The following is a 20,772-nucleotide window of genomic DNA, read 5'->3' on the forward strand; positions in this document are numbered from 1 at the left end:
CCTCTAAGAGTCCAACAATGGAGGAAATGTCACCAAATGGATGTTATATGATATCCACGGTCTCTAGAAATTCCTTATAAAATTTCCTTTTCTAGATCCTTCAAGAGATGCTAAAAGATCAGGTACCTCAATTCTCTCCCATTTTTTCTGCAGATCCTTCCTGACTCACTGGTCCCCAGGGCACCCAAGTGAGTGAGAACGTATCCTGTCACTCTAGGAATCCCATTCTATATTGCAGGTTGCTGAAGCCAAGCTTATAAAGCCATGACCATCTTTTACAATAGCAGCCTGGATAAAGCCACTTTCTTCCTGACTGGCTTTCGGGGTCTGGAAGATATCCACGGCTGGATCTCTATCCCCTTCTGCTCCATCTACTTGACAGTCATTGTAGGAAATGTTACCATCCTCCACGTCATCCGTACTGATGCCACCCTCCATGAGCCCATGTACTATTTCTTAGCCATGTTGGCCCTCACAGACTTGGGTCTTTGCCTTTCAACACTGCCCACTGTATTGGGCATCTTCTGGTTTGATGCCAGAGAGATAGGCATCCCTGCCTGCTTCACTCAACTCTTCTTCATCCATACTCTGTCTCTAGTGGAGTCTTCCGTCCTCTTGTCCATGTCTATTGACCGCTATGTGGCCATCTGCAACCCGCTGCGTTACTCCACGGTCTTGACACCTGCACGTATTGTCAAGATGGGTGTGGGCTCGGTGCTCAGAAGTGCCCTGCTCATCCTTCCACTGCCCTTCCTCCTTAAGCGCTTTCATTACTGCCGCACCCACGTGCTGGCCCATGCCTACTGCCTGCACCTCGAGATCATGAAGCTGGCCTGCTCTAGCATCATTGTTAACCACATCTATGGACTCTTCGTTGTGGCTTGCACCGTCGGCGTGGACTCGCTGCTCATCTTCCTCTCCTATGCTCTCATCCTCCGCACTGTGTTAAGCATTGCATCCCGCCAGGAGCGACTTCGGGCCCTCAACACCTGTGTCTCCCACATCTGTACTGTGCTCCTTTTCTACATCCCCATGATCGGCCTGTCTCTCGTGCACCGCTTTGGTGAGCACCTGCCTCGCATTGTACACCTCCTCATGTCTTATGTGTATCTGCTGGTGCCACCGCTCATGAACCCTATTGTCTACAGCATCAAGACCAAGCAAATTCGCCAGCGGATCATTAAGAAGTTTGAGTTTATGAAATCATTTCGGTAATTTTTTATTTTTTTGATGCTCAGGGAGTTTTAGAGAAGATATCCAAATGGACAATTGGACAACAACAAAAACAATTTTCACTTCTCAAAAGAGATAATGATGCTATGGGTAGTCACTCACTATCTGAGTAACTAGTCAAGGGTCTTCCTGTAGTTATTCTCTTCATTGCTGGGATGAAAGGGTGGGAGAAAGGCATCCATATTTTGATTTTGTAATATGTTTCCCTCATAGCTGTGTCTAGCCATATCAAACAACCTACATACAAATGCACATGATTACATCAAGAATTGAAAAAAAATGTAATATGGTAGAATAAGTCAATGACAAACTGATGAATAAGCATTGAGACTTAAACCCTAGGCAACCAGGGAGGCCCTTAGAAAAAATTTATAAAGAAAGACTAATTGTGTCAGTAGTCTCTATAAAAATACATTTAAATTTAAACTCACGTGAGGTAATTATAGATTAACATGCATATTTTTTCCAGTTTGCCTGAATGATAAGAAAAAAATGGTATACTATCACAACCAAAATGATATAATCCAGGGACTCCCAGTGGCTTAGCAGGTTGAGCACAGCACTGTGAAGCTGTCCGCAGCCTCTGCAGTTGGGTTTGATTCCCCACCAGCCAGGGAGACTCCCACATTGTGCGGCAGACCTCTCAGCAGTGTGTTTCGGTTGCCTGCCTGTTCTGCTCCCTGCTCTGTCTCTAGTGAATCCTCTCACCCTCCCTCACCTCTGGCCTGTACTTCAGCTCTTGCACAAAAATAAATAAATATTTTTAAAAAATTGATATAATCCACAAATCTCATTCAGTTTCTCCACTTTTATTTACACTCATTTGTTTGCATTTGTTTATTTGTCTGTAGGTCTCATACAATTTTTAACCTGTGCAGACTTGTTTTATCCAAAATACTGAAGCATAATTCCAACACCAAAACTATACATTTTACTGTCCTTTTATAATCTACCACTCTCCAACCTCTTGCATCCTTGGTACCTAAACAATGGCAACCACTAATTTGCCCTCCATTTCTAAAAGTTTGCCTCTTAAAAGGTGTTTTATAAGTGGGATGTTTTATTATAAGTAGAATGTTTTATCAGTGGAATTATATAGTATATAATTGGATTTCTCATTCAGTATAATTCCCTTGAATTCACCCAAGCTGTTGTTGTATTCAGTAGATTGTTCTTTTTTATTGTTGAGTAATATTCCATGTTATGTACATAGTGTTGTTTATTTAACCCTTCACCTTATGAAGTACACCTTAACTAATTCCAGTTTGAGGTTATTACATGAACATTCATTTAAGTTTTTGTGTGAACATAAATCTTAATTATCTGAGGTAAATGCCCAAGAGTGAAATTATTACCCAGGGAATTACTTTTGTAAGAAAGTAACCAAACTCTTTTCCAGGTATATATGCTATGTTATATTCCTGCCAACAAAATATGATAATTCAGTTTCCCTGAATCCAATGTTAATGACAAAAAATAAAAGCATTGTGATGCATAGATTGTGAATTTTAACTCCAGATAGATCTTCTGCACTTCTTAAAGACCTCGGGAGCAGGCTCTTTCTTAAACACACTTCCCGTCTCCTGTGCTACAGTTACATCTCCACTTGTATGTAAACTTTCATTGAATCTAAGCACTGTAAAAGGGAGAAATACCACAGTCTCTCTGTTCTAGGGAGACTGATATCCTTTATTTCTTTCCACCTTCACCTCTCCATGAAATACACAGGAGTCCTTTCAGCAGAACTGAAACTAGTGAGTTTGTAGATTCCATTCCCAGATACCAAATCTACGTTCCTTCATTAAGAAGATAAGTTACTAGGTGGCCTCCACATGAGATGACGCTACTTGTCTAGTCCTTCTGACTCTAGGAACTGCCTTACCATGGCACATCTGATTCCTTTATGACTGGGTTATTCTCAGAACAAGAGGACCAAGAGAAAATTCTTCAAATTGTGTGTTGCAATAAATATAGGAGAGCAGGTTTCCATTCAAATTCGTGGTTTTGTGTCCTTTGGGAGGATACCTGGGGTAGAATTGCTGTGTCATGTGGCAGACCCATTTTTAATCATTTGGGGAACATCTACAATGCTTAAAAAGTACTTTTTAGTGTTACATATGGTTATATAGACTACATGGTCACATCCAATGTACATAAACTATACAATAGGATGCATCATACAGACATTATCAACATGTACTCTGCTATCTTGGAGTTATGGGATTTCCAAAACCTTCGCCAGATTCTTCACTGTAGCTACTAGTTCATGGCAGCCTCTGGGATCCCATCTAGACTTCTCACATGAGCACTCTGTTTGCTTTTCTTTAACCCCAGGGAGGCAGTCCTGGTAGAGAATTGATTAAAGAGTCTTAAAAACATCTCAGAGGGGACCTCAGTCCGTTGCATAAAAATCAGGGAGTTTACCATCCTCCCTCCAGTCTCTCCATTCAAAGCCTCTAGTTTTCACCTTCCTTCTTCCCTGGACCTTCTGCATCTTAACGTTGGTGTGTGAAGAGTGGACCTAGGGGGCAGGTGTTTGGGGCTGAATTGTGATGGTAACGGGAAGTTGCATAAGGTGCAAGCTGAGTTCTGAACAGAGAAAAGGTATTTTGAGACAAAGGAAGGACAGTAAAAGGTGCCCGCTGAAAGTGGAGTCTGCTTGGGCAGATCTTGTTAGGTTGGGATGACCAACCTACTTTTAGCACAAAGAAAAGAGGCAACAATTTTCTAACATCTGTTTACTTCCTTGGCTTCCTGTCCAGACAGCTGTCTCAAGTATGACAGCAACAGTAAGATACTGCTTAGTCCCAAGGAGAGAGGAAAGTTAGGCAAGTAAGTTAAGGTGCAGGAAATGAGATGTGCTCAGTTAGAATGGCTCAGTATCTAAACCTTGGCCTCAGACACATGGTTAGCAGAATCAGAACTTATTTCCGAAAAGCAAATCCATTTCACACTGTCTCAACTTTAAAAACTGTCTGTTAACCTAAATATTTCCAAATTTACAGAATATGCTTTTGGAGCTCCAAAGACCTAAGTTTGCATTGTAGATTCTGCCACTGACTGGTTTTATAACCGTAGGCAAATTCTCCAATCTTCTGTTTGGCAAATTGAGATAATAAGACTACCTTACAAGACTTTTCTAAGGTCTAAATGCTATTACATTTACAATGTTCCTGGTACAGTTCCTGGCAAATAGTAGAAGTCCATCAGGAATTATAGTTCTTCTTCACCACTCTATTTCTGTGTTATTTCAAAAATATTTTCTACCAGAGTTTGCTTTGATGAAGATGTGGTGACCGCTGATAATGGCCAAAGCAGAGGCTAAGGGACATAGCATGAAAGTCCATCCCACCTTCACGTAGGTGTGAGTAAGTGATACCAGCTCTGAATTTTACTGATATTTGGAGTAAGAAAGAAAATGTCTATGCATATCGTTGTGTGTATTTCTCCAGGAAATCTATCAGTCCAGCTAGAGTCTGCACTTCTTTTGAAGGCTTATTAAGCTTATAATTTTATGTTAACTGTTGCTAGCTGACAGTGGATTATCATCTATTGGGATCATTAAGTGAAATGGTTGTTTAGAGCCTGGAATCTAGAGCAAAATCATAGCTTGCTTTTAATTTTTACCATTTACTAACACTTTGACATTTAACATTTAGAAATGTTAAATTTCTCCATACCTGTTTCTTCATCAATAACATGTTGCTATTCATAGATCTTTATTCAAAGGATTTTTAAAGGAGATAAGCTATGTACCAAATGAAAACTAGCCAAGTAAATAAAAATTCTTGTTCATGCATAAAAAGATACTGAGTGCCTACTGCATGCCAGTTTGCACTGTAAGCTCTCCCTCACAGAAGTAAACAAAGCAAACCCCATTCTGCTCAGATTATTTTTTTTTAATTTTTTTAAAGATTTATTTTTATTTATTTATATAAGCACTGGGTACAGTCAGAAGTGCCGGAGGGTGAGAGAATTCACCAGAGCCAGAGCAGGGAGCAGAACAGGCAGACTGAAGTACACTGCTGAGGGGAGCAGCGGGCGGCAGGAGAGGTCTGCGCGCCATGCGGGACCCTCCTCCAGTGGCTGGGGAGCAGCCAGGGATTGAACCGGCGCCGCAAAGGCTGCGGGCAGCTTCGCAACCCAGTGCTCAACCACTGTGCCACCGGGGAGGCCCTCTGCTCAGATTATTAACTGGGAGTAGGAGATCACTGACTTAGAATCAGGAGACCTACATCAACACATGGCCTCTGCCCATGTCCCCTCCTGAGCCTTTATTTCTCCCTCTATACAAGATGGAGGACTATATCATAGTTTTTTGTTTGTAGGCTCTCATGAATGTGCCTGTGGTGGAGCACATGAATATGCCTGTGGTGGTGCCTATGGTTGAGGGTGCTTCCTGCCACCTCAGTTCAAAGCAGTTGAATTCCTGGGTTTCTGGGGAATAGTTTTTGATGTATTTAAGAATCAGGACTTTGATATCTTACACTGGTGGTCAAGAATAACTTTATAGACATCCCTTTATGCAGACTCCTGTTCTCTCTGAAGTTATATGAGCTGAAGAGTAATTACAAGTTACCAGCATCAGACTAGGTGTCTATAGCAAGAAGATAAGAGGAAAAGGAGAATGGAGGATTAGTCTGTATATTAAGAATAGGGTTTACATGTTGTTAGTGACATTAAAAAGAGAGAGAGAAAGAGATTGAGAGAGAGAGAGAAAGAAACGGAGGTGGAGGAAAGTAAAAGAAATAGCAAAGAAAATAAAGTAAGAGAGGGAAAATAAGCCAAAAGAAAGTTTGGAATGTCAGTAAAGGTCCTGGCAGAAAAGAACCATGAGAATGTTTGATTAATTAGGACAGGAGAAGTTAAGTATAACTAATAGAACTATGGAAGATGTATCACCAATTAGCCTGAAGAGCAAGGAGAGCAATTACAGGTACCAAGAAATGTTGTTCTAGTAGAAAGATTCCCAATAAAAGCTGTGGTCTTCAGTCATAGAACACAAGCAGTGTCAGCTCACAGAGCCACCCAGCATGAGCCTCAACTCTCCAGTCTCCCATGCCCTTACATCTCTTAGCTGTTTCCCACTGACTGAACCTAACAAAATCTCCATAGGGTGAGAGAGCTGGTTGCTATAGTTCCAAAGAGTTCAGTGCAGACTGAAAAAGGCAGAGGCGTTTACATACAATATCCAACTCACACATTTTCGCTCTTGGAAGTCACATAGCCTGAGCAAGTCCCTTCACAATTCCACATCTTCATTTTCTTTTCAAAACTATAAGACAAAAACAATCTCTAAAAAATATGGAGAAGAAATCAGGAACTAGGAAAATAAAATGATCTCTGCTGGAGCTACACATTTTAGGTTTAGCTGATTCTAACCTTTTTATTTTTAATTTCTTTCCAGGTACTACCATTAGGTTTCCTTGATTCATTTCAGAAATTTGGAGGGAATCCAACTCCCCTTTCTCTCTGCTCACAATGAAATTGGAATTTACAGAAAATAGCAGCAGAATTTCCTCCAGCTTCCTGCTGAGTGGCATTCCCGGGCTGGAGCACTTGCACATCTGGATTTCCATCCCCTTGTGCCTTATGTACCTGGTGTCCATTGTGGGCAACTGCACAATTCTCTTTATCATTAAAACGGAGCCCTCTCTCCATGAGCCTATGTACCTCTTCCTGTCCATGCTGGCGCTGACTGACCTGGGACTGTCTCTTTGTACCCTCCCTACAGTGCTGGGCATCTTTTGGATTGGGGCACGAGATATTGGTCATGATGCCTGTTTTACACAACTCTTTTTCATTCATTGTTTATCCTTTCTGGAGTCCTCTGTGCTACTGTCAATGGCTTTTGACCGCTTTGTGGCCATTTGTCGCCCTTTGCACTATGCGTCCATTCTCACCAACACTGTCGTTGGCAGGATGGGCCTGGCTTCTCTGGGCCGTAGCGTAGCACTCATTTTCCCACTGCCCTTCATGCTCAAAAGATTCCCCTACTGTCGTTCCCCAGTACTTTCACATTCCTATTGTCTCCACCAGGAAGTAATGAAATTAGCCTGTGCAGACATCAAAGCCAACAGCATCTATGGCATGTTTGTCATTATTTCCACGGTGGGTATAGACTCACTGCTCATTCTTTTCTCCTATGTGATGATCCTGCATGCGGTGCTCTCCATTGCATCCAGGACCGAGAGACTCAAAGCTCTTAACACCTGTGTCTCCCACATCTGCGCCGTGATCCTCTTCTACACCCCCATGATTGGCTTGTCCGTGATCCACCGCTTTGGGAAGCACACACCTCATCTTGTCCAGGTGATCATGGGCTTTGTGTATCTTCTCGTGCCTCCTCTGATGAACCCCATTGTCTATAGTGTCAAGACCAAACAGATCCGGGATCGAGTGACCCGTGCTTTCTGTTGTTAGTTGGTCTAGTTTTTAAGGCGCTATTTTATTAAATGTACCCTCACACCTCTATCTTCTATAATATCAAATATACATGACATGGAGAAGAATGTTGCTTATTTATTCAACAAAAACATGCGGGTTGAGCAGAAAGTCACAGATTTCATAGGAATCTCACTCTGGTGTTAGGGAATGTGATGTAGCAAATCATATTTTCCAAAAAGGGTCAGAGAAATATTTCAAATCCCACAAATTTTTTCACTCTTATTCCTCTTGATGGAGGAGAAATTTGCCTTTCCTCCATCAAGAGTGAAGTCTATTTCTTCTCCCCTTGTAACTGGATAAGACTTTGTAGTTGCTTCAATGATTTGAATGTTGTGGACATTCAACAACATTCAACAATGTCTTAATATGTAAGACATCCAAGACTAGGTCAGAAAAGCTGATAAATTTTCATTGGTGTCCTGCTGCTTATCCTTTGTCTCTCCCTTTTTTCTATGTCTGTATCTATATCCATCTATACCACAATCCACTCCACTCAATGCATACTCTTTAAACCCATCCACCAAACTGAGGGGAACCAGACCATGTGGAGAGACTGCATGTAGGTGCCCGAGCCGGCGGGTCCAGCAAAAGTCTCAATCTTAACTAGAACCACAGAAAATGAGTGAACAAGTCTAAATTATTACAGCCCTCTACCTTCCACGCTCTCCCACTGCTTTCCAGTGAAACGATCCTACTCTGCAGGGAACCTAAATTATAGATTTGTAAGCAAAATAAATGTTTTTAAGATACTGAACTTTGGTATGGTTTATTATACAGTCACATGTTAACTGTGTTGCTCAAAGAAACCAAATGTTGATGAAGGGGCAAAAAAAGAGATATCTTCCTTCAGCTGGGGAAAAGAGTATCAAGATAGGTGTCTCTGAGTTGACACAGCAGCCAGCTTTGAGGGATATACAGGAATAAGCCATCAAAGATTATAGCAGAAAAGAGGAAAAACTGTGCTATAGTCTAAAGGAGCAGCATGTGCAAAGCTGAGGCAGAGGTGAGAGGGGACAGCATGATTAGGAAACTATTTGAAGGATTGTTTTGTTGCTGTTGCTCCCTCCCTAGCTGGTCAAGGCAGGGTAGAGAACAACACAGGGGCAGAGCAACATTCTGAAATGTGTGATGGAGTGGGATATGAAAAGGCTTAAAGACAGGACATTCCCAGCGATATGTAAAATAAGCAACAGTAGTACAAGAATGGATGTAAGCAGGGAGAAGTAATAGGGTAGGTAATTACTCCAGTATTTAGCAAAGCAGTAAATTTCTGGTGGACGCTGCAGCTTGTCCTTGAGCTTGACGCGATTGTGGCAGCAGGAAATGTGCTGGCTGAGAGAGTGAGGGTGTGCTCTGACATGAGGTGAGCGACACAGCAGGATTACAGACCTGTGAGAGCAGATTTTCAAGATTTAGAGCTTAGGAAATGAGTAGTATTTTTGTTTCATGAAGGTCACTCACGAATTCACAAATTGACTTATAAATATTTACTGAGGCCTTCTTTGTCCACATGTGCTTTAAGCAATAGGGATATAAAACAAGACATTTAGACATAGTATCCCTGAGATTTACAACTTGGAAGAGGCAAACTACCTTTTAAATAATCAAAGACTAGTGATTGTTGGAATTAAGTTGTAGAAATCAATACTTGAACTGCATCTACAAATTATGCTTTCCCCGTAAAGTAATATTCACAAACTTCTGGGATTAGGATGGTGAAATATTGGTGGGGTAGGGGAGGCATTATTCTGTCCAAGGCAAATGCATTTCCTGTAAAAGTTAACATAATTCTGATATAAATTTATTCTACTTGGAGCAGGATAGTGTCAGCAAAGTATTACTAGAAGAACTATATGAAAACTGGATTCTGCTAAAGAGTTAGATGGGAGAAAGAGGAGTAAAAGAAATGTATTTGTTTTAGAAATAACAATGCCTCCCTACCACCAAAGGATTTCAGTTTTTTTAAAGATTTATTTTTATTTAGGTTTTTTTTTCCTGGTCCAGGAAAAAGGCTAATTATAATAAAGAAAAAATCAAAATCAATAAGGAACTATAAACCAGAGACATACTACAGTGGGGGGGGGGCAGGGGGAGGTGTGATTAGAGTCAAAATAAGGGGGGTGGAATTGTATGGGGAATATAATCAAAATGAAAATGCATACATTGTGCAAATATGAAGGAAAAACAGATTTATTTTTATTTACTTATGCATATAAGAACTGGAGTATAGGCCAGAAGTACAGGGGGTCTGTGACAGGATTCACCAGAGACAGAGTGGGTGAAATTTAATAACTGAAATAAACTGATAAGGGGAGCAGCAGGGAGACAGGAGTGGTCTTGCTCATGGTTTCAAATATCCATTCTTAAATTTTTATTTATCATGGTAGATGTTTGTTCCAGAGGATAAGTTTTCTCAGCAGTGTTTCCAGAATTTACTTTTCAAGGCTTTTCTAAGTACTCCAAAATCTGGCTTACACATACCATTCAAAATTAAAAATAGAAATACTACATGACCCAGCTATTCACTCCTGGGAATTTATTCAAAGAACATGAAACCATCAACTCTAAAATCTATATATTCTACCGTGTTTGTTGCAGCACTATTTATAGCAGCTAAGACATCAAGACAACTGAAATGTCCTTTGATAGAAGTTTAGATGAGGAAAATGCACGTCCACACTATGTAATTCAGCCATAAAAATGAAATGACACTATTTACAGTAAAATGGAAGAAACTCAATGGAATTATGTGTAGTAAAACATGTCAGAATGACAAGGGCGAATATTAGACATTTACACAGTGAAAAAATGGTATTTGATAAGCACTGAATTAGGTGTTAAGGATTAAATTTAGCATAAACTGGGTCAACTATCTAGGAATTTACACTCTGGTAATGGGAAGAATAAATCAATTAACTGAATAAAGAATGACAAGTTGAAGTGCACATACTACAAACAGCAGATACAAGAATGGCAGTCTGCCAATTTTAAAGGACAAAGGAAAGCTTCCTAGAGGAAGTAAAATCTAACATAATTCATGATTTACCAGAGAATAATAAATAATAACAAGCAAATAAATAAGATATACATGTGAATATACAATAACATCCTAGTTTATAAATATATGCTGACTAATTAAAAAGAGTCAATCAGAGATTATATAATCTCTCATCCCTAGGATTGTGAATGATTTTTGTTATTTTTTTAACATCTTTCTGAATGTTTATATGGTCACAAAGATTATTATATGTAATATATGACAATTCATAATCAGAGCAACCTCCAAGTACATTAAATACATTGTTTAAAATAACTGGAAAAGCCCACACACCTTATTAACAACTACTATAGAGATGAAGTACACTGATGAAGTATTTTTAGCACTGAACAGGCATTTGTTATACAGCAATTACATTTTGAACCTGGTACGAAAGTACATTAGGCATAGTGAAAGATTAAACCACATATGGCAGACTGCTTTGATACTGAGCTTAAAAAAACTGAAAGAATGATTGTACATTTTTACAACTGTTCATCTAAAACTCTTGGAATTCAAAATGTTTCATACTTCAAAAGGCCCTACAACCCTTGAGTCATTGCTCTGTATTCCATCAGCTATGCTTCTAAAGGAAAATGTGTTAATATTCACTCTATGTTGAATAAACAATGGCCACAAATATATTCACATCAGTTCATGGTAGCTTTTGCTACTAGTATATTTGGTGACTGAATGCAGGACATTTTTTTAAAAAATATTTTTCTAGGTGTTTTTAAATTTATGAATTGTGAATAAATTTAGGGATCTACAAAGGAAGACTTTTAGAAAAATCTTCCAAATAAGCAATTAAAGAGTGGTTGATATTTGGTGAGCACTAAGGAGGAAAAGTTGGACAGTTAGATTAGGGCGTGGTCTGGGGTGTTCATGTGGCCACAGGTGGATTTCAGGGTCAGAGTCTCCTTTGCTGTGTGATGCTGACCCTAGAAAATTGCTTCTTGGTTCCGTTCCATAGTTCCTTGTCTTCACCAGCTTTCTTGGGAGCTGTACAAATTCTCTCGCATCCCTAGGCACAGCAACATCAGCGCTCAAAAGCAACAATATTGAAAAATACTGTTTGGCAATTTTTATGATTCTGAAGTCCTCAGAGAATACCCTGCAACCTCATCTGGCATTTCCACCATATCACAATGCTGTGAGAGTTTTCTCTGCCCCACCCCTATTCCTCAGATTTTTAGCTGACTTCACAAAGTCTCTTACTCAATCTTTTCTTAAGGTGATTTTATTCTAGATTTAATAGCAAGCTGCTGATTAGGAAAGTTTTACTTCTATTTTTGTTCTAGAAAAAGTTATCTAGTTGTATTTTATCCTGTTGAAAGTGTTATAACCAAGAGATACTTGGCAGCAACAGAAAAATGGGAAATTGAAATAGGCAACACTGAGGCATGGTATAATATCCCACAAATGCACAAGCCAGGAGAGGTTCTGGCTGCAATGCTGGCCTTGGAATCTGATAAACTGTTTTTTCCAACTGGATGGTCACACTATGTTTTATTGCTTTTTTTTTGCCACAATAAATCTCTGTCACACATACTCTGTCCTTTGTTTAAGCAAAACTGGGAGATATCAAAAATACTTGAATATGTTATATAAGGAAATCATACAATTAATTTTAACTATAAAAGGGAATTTGGGCAAAGCAGAATCATAAAGTAGTCAGCACTTGAGCTCAAAAGAAAACCAAGGCAAACAATTCAGAGCTTGGTGCAGCATTGTCTCTGCTGAAAATAAGCAGTTTATGTGGGGGGAGGAAGATGGTGACTCATATCAAAACACCTGCTTGATCCATTGTGCTCAGTCATGAATGATCCTGAATAGAAATAAAGTTTCATAAATCTGTGTGTGAAAGAAAAATGAGGCCAACTTCCCAGCTGTCCTATCAACCCTATCCTGATGCTACTTCTTCACTAAACATAGATCATTCATGTTCAAAAAGAGGATCCAAATATCTCCTGTTAAAAAGTATGAAAGTCACCATGCAATTTTACATTGACCAGTGCACCAAGGAAGCTAACAGCGAAGCAGAAAACCCAAGAAACAAAGGCAAATGGGGGGAAATGAGACAGAGTAGACACGGAGAATGGCTTTGGAATCAGAATCAGACTGTATTAGACATCTAGAATACCTAGGCAATGGAGAAAATAAAATACAATGGGTAATTTTATATATTGGACCTATTGGTGATATAACAAATGGTAATAACAAATGTGAAAGGTTCACTTTTGCTAAGGAGAAAAATGATTAAAAGAGAAGATAGAATAATATTCCATTGTATATAATATTATTCAGCAATCAAAAAAGATGAACTCATGCCATTCGCAGCAACGTGGATGGAACTAGAAGGAATTATGCTCAGTGAAATAAGCCAGAAGGAAAAAGAAAAATATCGGATGGTTTCACTTATAGCAGGAATATAGGGGAACCCAATAAGACATCCGTGTAAAAAAAAATAACAGTACAAAACACAACAAAGCAAATATGGACAGTTATAAACCAGAGACATCCTGCAGGGGAGGAGGAGGAGAGGGATCAGAGGGAGGGAAGGAGGAGCACAGGGGACTGAGGTGATGGTGCACGGGTGCACTGGGGAAGGAAACTCTATGGGGACTACACCTGAGTGGGTAGGGGGAAGCAAATACTGTTTAAAAATGAACAATGATGTAAAAAAATTAAAAAATTAATATTAATAAATAAACAAGAGAAGAGAGAAGTATAGGGAATGCATCTGCAAGGAAATGGGGCGCTCTAGAGGCCACTCTAGGAACTGAAACCAGCGTGCAAAAATTTCCTGCTGTTTTAAATTAGAAAATTCTTATGAATGCCTTTGTGTACACATAGAACTTGCACTTACTATCTCAAGGAAATCTGCTCTGTTCCTGGGAAATTTGACCACAGAAATAAATGATTTGTTCAGCTGAATGCAAAAAAAAAAAATTGTCATTTATTTGTGATCTAAAAATTACCATTTTAAAGCAGAGAATCAAATTATTCAACTGGAATAAAATTACCTTACTGGGCTTTTTTTTTTTTTTTTTTTTGTGGGACCCTTGCCGAAGCTGCAGGCAGCCCAGCGCTCAACTGCTGCGCCACCAGGAGAGGCCCTTACTGGGCTTTTAATATGCATAGGGGTTCATATAATTGTTTGAAATGTTTCAGGGCTATATTCACAATTAATTTGGTTCTGAACTGTAGAATTTTTTTTAAAAAAAAGTTCTTTGATATGTTTAGGGGAAAATTAATTCACTTCTTCCTGCTCCTATAATTTAACTGAAACTCCCTTAGTAACCAAAATGCCTGAGGATCACATTGGCCCAAGTATTTTTCCTATATAAGTATAATTTATGCACTGGCAATTTTTCCCCTTCAAGGAACCCTCCTTTAAGGCCCCTCACGTTGGGGCTCCCTGAATCCTTTTAGATCGAAGCAACTGAAACATAGCCTGACGAATGGTCCTGGTCTTCCAGCTGTAGATGATAGGGTTCAGGACAGGCGGTAAGAGCAAATAGATGTTGGCCAAAGTACTACAGACCACCCTCGGGGTGGTGCTGAGGAGGCGGTGTGTCAAAGACAGGCTGATCATCGGCGCATAGAAAACAGTGACAGCGCAGATGTGACAGACACAAGTGTTGAAAGCTTTTTGTTGCTTCTTCCGGGCCACAGTGCTCAAGACAGTACGGAGAATCAGAACATAGGAGAAAAGAATAAACAGTAAGTCAGTGCCAGTTAAATAGAGCTGAAGAAACATACCTAAAAAACTACTGATCCAGGGGTTGGAATGTGTGTACTTGATGATATCTGGGTGGTAGCAAAATGGGTGGGAAAGCTCCTGGCCCCCGTGGAAGGAAACATTCTTCAAGGCTAGGTACATGAGAAAGATAAAAATCACTTGTCGTAGGCAGATGACCAGGCCAATCACCATGATTATCATGTCTGTGAGGACCGTGGCATACTTCAGTGGGTTACAGATGGCCATGAAGCGGTCAAAGGCCATGGCCGCCAGAACCGAGGACTCCAGGAAGGAGAAGACATGTACCAAGGACATCTGAATGAAGCACGCTTTAAAGCTGATCTCCCGGGCGTGAAACCAAAGGACCCCAAGCACGGTGGGGAGAGTCAAGCCAGTCAGACATAGATCGACGGCTGACAGCATGGAGATGAAGTAGTACATGGGCTTGTGGAGGCCCCTCTCCATGCTGATGACAAACAAGATCATGCTGTTCCCCAGGAGGGCGATGGTGTAGAGACAGCAGACGGGGATGGAGATCCAGACATGAGCAAGTTCCAGCCCAGGGAATGCAGTAAGGAGGAAGTTTGTGGAGGAAGATGTGGTGTTGTTGAAAAGTACCATCGTGGATGGAAGGCACACCTTGAAAAGAGAGATCAAAATGATGGTGCTCAGCATTTTGATCCTTTTATCATGTTTCTTCCCAAATCACACAATTATTTGTATTCAAAACCCCCAAATTAGAATCTCATACTTTTCTTATTAAAACCCAGTCCTATTTTTCTTACTCTAGCCTCCTTCAATTTTTAGACTGATCCCCACTCTACTGCCCAGTCTAATCCTGACTGGAAGTAGGAAATGTTCACAGACATATGTCATCCACATGCACACACTCCAGCAAAACAATCACCACCGTAATTATAACTAATGGGTCTTTGTATTAAGTCTGCAGGTTATAGAAATTGCTCCTAAAGTAAGGGAGAAGCACATAACAGCCCCTGGGCACCAGGCTCTAAGATGTGCCTTCTGGAAGCTGGACTGGGATATTGTATCCAAAGATGTCCCTGTAGCTGAATCATCAGTTACCTGCTCCTACTAGGCTCCATTAAAAATCTCCTTTTCTTATCAAGCTTTCTTATCCCTGTTCTGTAATGGGATCAATCCTGTAATACCTCCCTTTTCCACTCCACAGCTGTATGGAACTTAGATCCATTCTGTGCTCTATTTCTGCATCGCTGTATAGTTTTCCACCTTAGCTGAAATAACCAGGTCTTATACACCATTTTCTCCATCTTATACCTTGGAGTACATGTTTCTACTCCTTACCATGGATACCAACCAGGCAGATTTAACTTACTCACTATGGGTAAACTGCCCTAATGAATTCTCTGAGAAATTCCAAGCAGTATTTTGGAATACATGGTTTCAGGTATCCTAACCTAAGATAATAGGTGAACCTAGACAAGATGCCTGTGTAAAAGGCCTGGCAGACATGGAGCAACGTGGTCTTGCAGAAAGCACAACTGGAATGGAAGTAAGAACTAAGAAGTTAAAGGGAGTTACTAAGGGATAGACAGGCTGAGGTGGCATCACAAGTTGGAATATCAAGTAATTCTCCAGAGGAGAAAGAAGGCCAGAGAACCCAGAATGAAGACTTGCTGGGGAGCTTGGAGGCCTCCCTGCCTCATGGCCCCCCAGATCCCTGCCTGCTGTGTACCTGGTTGCTGTACTACATGTAAATGCGCAATAAAAGCCTGAGAAAGCCACCGAGGGCTCCAGGACTCTCCTTTACCTGTCTGCTCCAATCATAGACAACCTGCCCTGTGTCTTCCTGCCACTCACAGACCCTGCCAGTTGCTATTATAAGGATAAATATGAGGGTTTCTTAGCTATTTTCTCCCCCTCCTCCAGTGGACTGATGATGACAGACATAATCATTTGTTGCTTTAAAGGAAAAAGGATTAATTAAATTTTTCTGCTATAATATGTATCATTATTACACTTCACATGTCTAAGATTTGGTTGGCAAATAACAGAAGAATCAGGAAACCTAGTGCCAAATGATATATGGATTGCAAACATGCTGAATTAAATCAACTACCCAGACACTGACTGACTTGGTTAATACTAGGTATTGTGTTGATGGACAGGGAGGCAGAAACGAGTAAAGAACAGTTTTTACATTCAAAACTCTCTGAACCTGCAGGAATTGAATGTGAGCAGTCAAGGGAAATTATTAATAGAGGACTACATAGGAAATGAGGGAAAACTATATAAATAGACAAGATAACACCATTTCTGAAGTTTCTGTTTCATTCTCTCCTTCTCAGCCTGTCTAAGCCCATATATTAGGAGTGAAACTCCTTCTCTATGATAACCATCAAGGAATCTCTTTCTACAACACAAAATCTCTCAATTTATTGACCCTTTTCCAACAGTACTTTACACATGTTTTTAATAGCACTGAAATTCTACTGTTTGATCATATTTCTGTCTCCCTCTAGAATGCTGGATATCTGGGAATATGTCTTTCTTTATACTTTCTCCATAGACAAGCACAGTGATTAGAACATGATAAAACTCAATCTAATCTGATGTATTAATTGGTAGGGAAATAAATGATAGGACATAGAGAGATGAATAAGGACTAAATGAGAGGTATAGATGAAAGTTAAATCTTGAGGGAAGGATGAGCCAGAGGAAAATCATTTTGTTAGACACCAGAGAGCCTCGGAGAGAGGTAACCCTCACTCACTGATTGGCAGGGGGAAAAAAAGAGAGTAGGTTAAGACAAATGGGAAATAATTAAGATTCTTTGTAAATGTCAGACATTTTTGATAGTCATTTTATACATAACTTTGTATAATCCCAGGAAATTTGATACAGATATTTTTCTCCTATTTTAAAGAAAGGAAATGGGTACAGCAAGGTAAGATATTATATCAAATGTAAAACAGATAGACTCCAAATCCAAAACCAGATTGATTAACTACATTGTCTGTTACTTTTTCCTGAGTCATAGACTAACAGAGAAAGAAGTCAGGCTGATGAGACAGTAGAGAGCTGGGCAGTATAAATTCCTTCTTTAAAAACACAAGATTTGCATATTTTATATTAAATATCTATATGATTTAGAGACAGGATGGAGATGAGAAATAAGTAAAAGAGATAATGTCCTCATGCCTTGTTTAAAAAGAATATTTGTAGAGTCAATCCATGTTTATTTTAAAATGTGTTAATGTCTATATATATTTGTAATCTGTGTGTCTCCTTGGGCTGGCATAGGCAGAGATGTGTTTAGGGATGGAAGAGTTATTGATAGATAAGATACTCATAAAGCAGACACTAGGCAGCTTTGGTTCTTGGAATTGTAGCTCATAAAGGACAAAAATGTGTAATGGATGATGTGATAGGGTAGGAGCAGAGGAGACAATAATTCATTTTGCAGCTAAATTATTGTTTCCTATGAAATGCACATATGTTTACAGGAGAAGGAGCAGAGGGCCTTTAGTCTTGGTCCAGAAAACCCAAACTCTCTGGAGCCAATTATAGGATAAAGTTCAATGCTCCAGGTTTTCTCTGCACTACCCACTAACGAGAATAGTCTAGTGTTCTTTGTCTTTGTGTCCCCATCTGTCTGCCCAGGAAGAAGGTAACATACATCAATTCATATACGGAAAACTAGATTAAATGACTTGAATAATATCTGGCCAACTCAATCACTTAATGACCCAAAGGACAACATCTCTACTTTCTTACATTAATAATAGTATAGGCCCACCCTCTTAATTCATCAACCTCTACTTTCTGTTCCTTTGTCAACATAGAAATTTATTCTTTATACAATTTGGAGCCTGCTCTAAGAGTTCCAGTTCATGTTTACCTGAAACTTTCCTTCTGCTTCTAAATTTCTACACCACTTACTGTTTGGACCTTTCATTTGACTCTTAACAATTAGGTGGAGCTGATGTTGGTAATTTATATAGTCTGGGGCTGTCTCTTTTGTCTGCCTGGGGTCTAAGTCCTTAATGGTTGGGGCTTACAGGTTTTTTCCTCTATTTAGCTACTAAGTTAGAACAAAGCTTCAATTAGTAAAGTTGACAGGAAGAGCGTTCTGAGTCCTATCTTTTCTTATTTTTCTTACTTCCATTCCTTGCTGTCCTAACCCCTTATCTCGACTTCTTCCTGGCTCCACTGGACTCCTCCATTTTGTTACCCCATCTTATTTGTAACTTCCATTATTCATTTCTCCCTTCCCTCCATCTCTAGAATTCTTCATTCTTAAATCCATTTCCCTGTGTCCACTACCCAGCTATGAAATCTTCTTACCTGCTCACATCAGCAATAAACACCATCTCATGCTCTTCAATCCCATCACAGAGCAAGGATAAAACCATTTTCCAATGATTGGGACTTTATAGGCAGCTTAGTAGAATCACCTGACAACAGTGAGCTATCTTAATTAGTGAGTGTTTGGCTGTAGTTAAGAGTTATGGGACCCATATGATTATACGCCTTTATAATAACTCCAATACATCTCTCAAACACAGCTTCAAACCCTGCTCCCAGGTCTTAGCAAAGCCCATGAATCAGGAGCTGTAAGCAGAGCCTTGACCCTGGGGGCTGACAGTAATGGGTACCTTTATAAACTTCCTGACTGGATCAGATACTACCTACATTTCTCTTCACCTTGCCTTAGGCTATAGATTCTCAGCAGGGGAGCTCCCTGAATGTCAGAGCAGGATCAGGAAAGTGCAAAATCATCCCTCTTGTTAGGGGGGAAAGATGTCCTGAGCTAATTCCATACAGGCTTTGTGGACTCCACCCCCACGCCAGACCAAAGCCATCAGGACATTGGGAAAGACAAATCCCATCACCACCAAAGGGAAGGTTGCTGGGACCTGAGGGTGGAATTAAGCGGCCAGGTTTGGTATAAAAGCCAGACACATGGGCCTAGGGAAAGCTGCCCAAATTCTGAGCTTTTTTAATTGAAACTTATAACCAGATATTTCAAGGTTTAGAAGATCAGAAAATCTTGCAGAGATCAGAAAATTCTTGCAAAGATGGGGGTTGGGTCCATAGAAATGATGCCTCCTGGCCCAGGCAGACTGGAGTGGGAGGAGCCGTTAGCAGGAGTAGGACACCCCAGAGCAGGGCAACAGCAGAGAAAGGCAGTGACCACTGCAGTCCCACCGGACTGGCTCAGAGGCTGCTCCTGCAACATGTGTCTATGCATTGAGGAAAACACGGAGGGTTGTTAAAACTTCCCTATCTATTGAGAGCATAATCTTCTGGGAGTTTTTGCAATGCCATGAACCTTGAAGTTTGCCTTTCTTTGGCGTTAGTGATTTGCCTAGAGACACCTTTTTCTCACTGTCAACTCAGCTTCTTCACAAGACCAGACCAGCTGTGCCTTTACTCTTTGCCTAATAAACTGTCTCAATCGATTGCCTAGGTTAGTCAACTTTCAGAGTCTTAGAATATTGTGTTATTGTAGTATTTACCCAGGTTTACACATTTTTTCTTTCCTTTCCTTCTCTCCCTTTTTTATTGTTTGTTTTTTTTTTTTTTTGTAATAAGGATTCACCAACCTCTTTCGTTGAAGTGAGCAGAAATTCCTCTTTTGCTAGTGATTTCTTTCTTCTTTAGAGTGTCTTGTGTTAAAAGGAAACAAAGAAATGAGACAAATGGTGGTGGCAATTTTTTTTTCTTGATAAAAAACATGACATCATGTTGGATGCTGATAAAGATAATCAAGTAAAAGATTAAAATTTCATGAAAAAAATGGTAAAAATATTGTTGAATTAGTGTTCCAAAGCAGACATAGGGAAAAGATATATAGTACAAAACTGGAAAGATTGCTTTCCAGTTACAAAGAGGCATGCATATTTCATTTAGTTTACATAAGGTAACAGAGAAATCACTTTTATTGATGAGTATCAATTTTAGTGAGCAAGAAAATGTGTTTTGGGGCATTGGATATTGTTTTCTGACTGTTTTGGTTTTCATAATGAAGTAAAATGCAGTCATGAATAAAAAAATAGGATTTGAGCAAGAGGTAAAGGAGTAGAAATTTTGTTAAGAGTGATTGCTTGCAAGCATTAATGGAGGACATAAGGTCTTTGGTAATAAATTTAAAGTGAGACTATTGACAAGATTGTGATATTTTCTGTAGTCAAATGTACTGTATGAATGCAGATAAAAAGCAAAGGGAATAACTGGATTTAACCATTAAAAGTCATTTAGTAGAAAATAACAAGGAAATGTTGAACGAACAGGAAGTTTAGACTTTATCTAAAATCAAACAACTGAA

The 20,772-nt window shown here is 39.7% G+C and overlaps 2 protein-coding genes across 2 annotated transcripts; one reads left to right on the forward strand and one right to left on the reverse strand.

The window, feature by feature from the left end:
* Window positions 1-264: 264 nt before the first annotated feature.
* On the forward strand, window positions 265-7,656 carry LOC311180077 (uncharacterized protein; the record flags this gene model as incomplete). Its single annotated transcript, XM_084247744.1, has 2 exons — window positions 265-1,211; window positions 6,684-7,656. 2 exons carry the CDS (start codon window positions 265-267, stop codon window positions 7,654-7,656), a joined length of 1,920 nt encoding a protein of 639 aa, XP_084103870.1.
* Window positions 7,657-14,123: 6,467 nt separating this feature from the next.
* On the reverse strand, window positions 14,124-15,134 carry OR51T1 (olfactory receptor family 51 subfamily T member 1; the record flags this gene model as incomplete). The annotated part of the gene is made up of 1 exon (XM_084250861.1): window positions 14,124-15,134. Exon 1 carries the CDS (start codon window positions 15,081-15,083, stop codon window positions 14,124-14,126), a length of 960 nt encoding a protein of 319 aa, XP_084106987.1. The 5' UTR covers window positions 15,084-15,134.
* Window positions 15,135-20,772: the final 5,638 nt, after the last annotated feature.

This window comes from Talpa europaea (genome assembly GCF_964194135.1).
Source record: "Talpa europaea genome assembly, chromosome: 1".
Classification (NCBI taxonomy): Eukaryota; Metazoa; Chordata; class Mammalia; order Eulipotyphla; family Talpidae; genus Talpa; species Talpa europaea.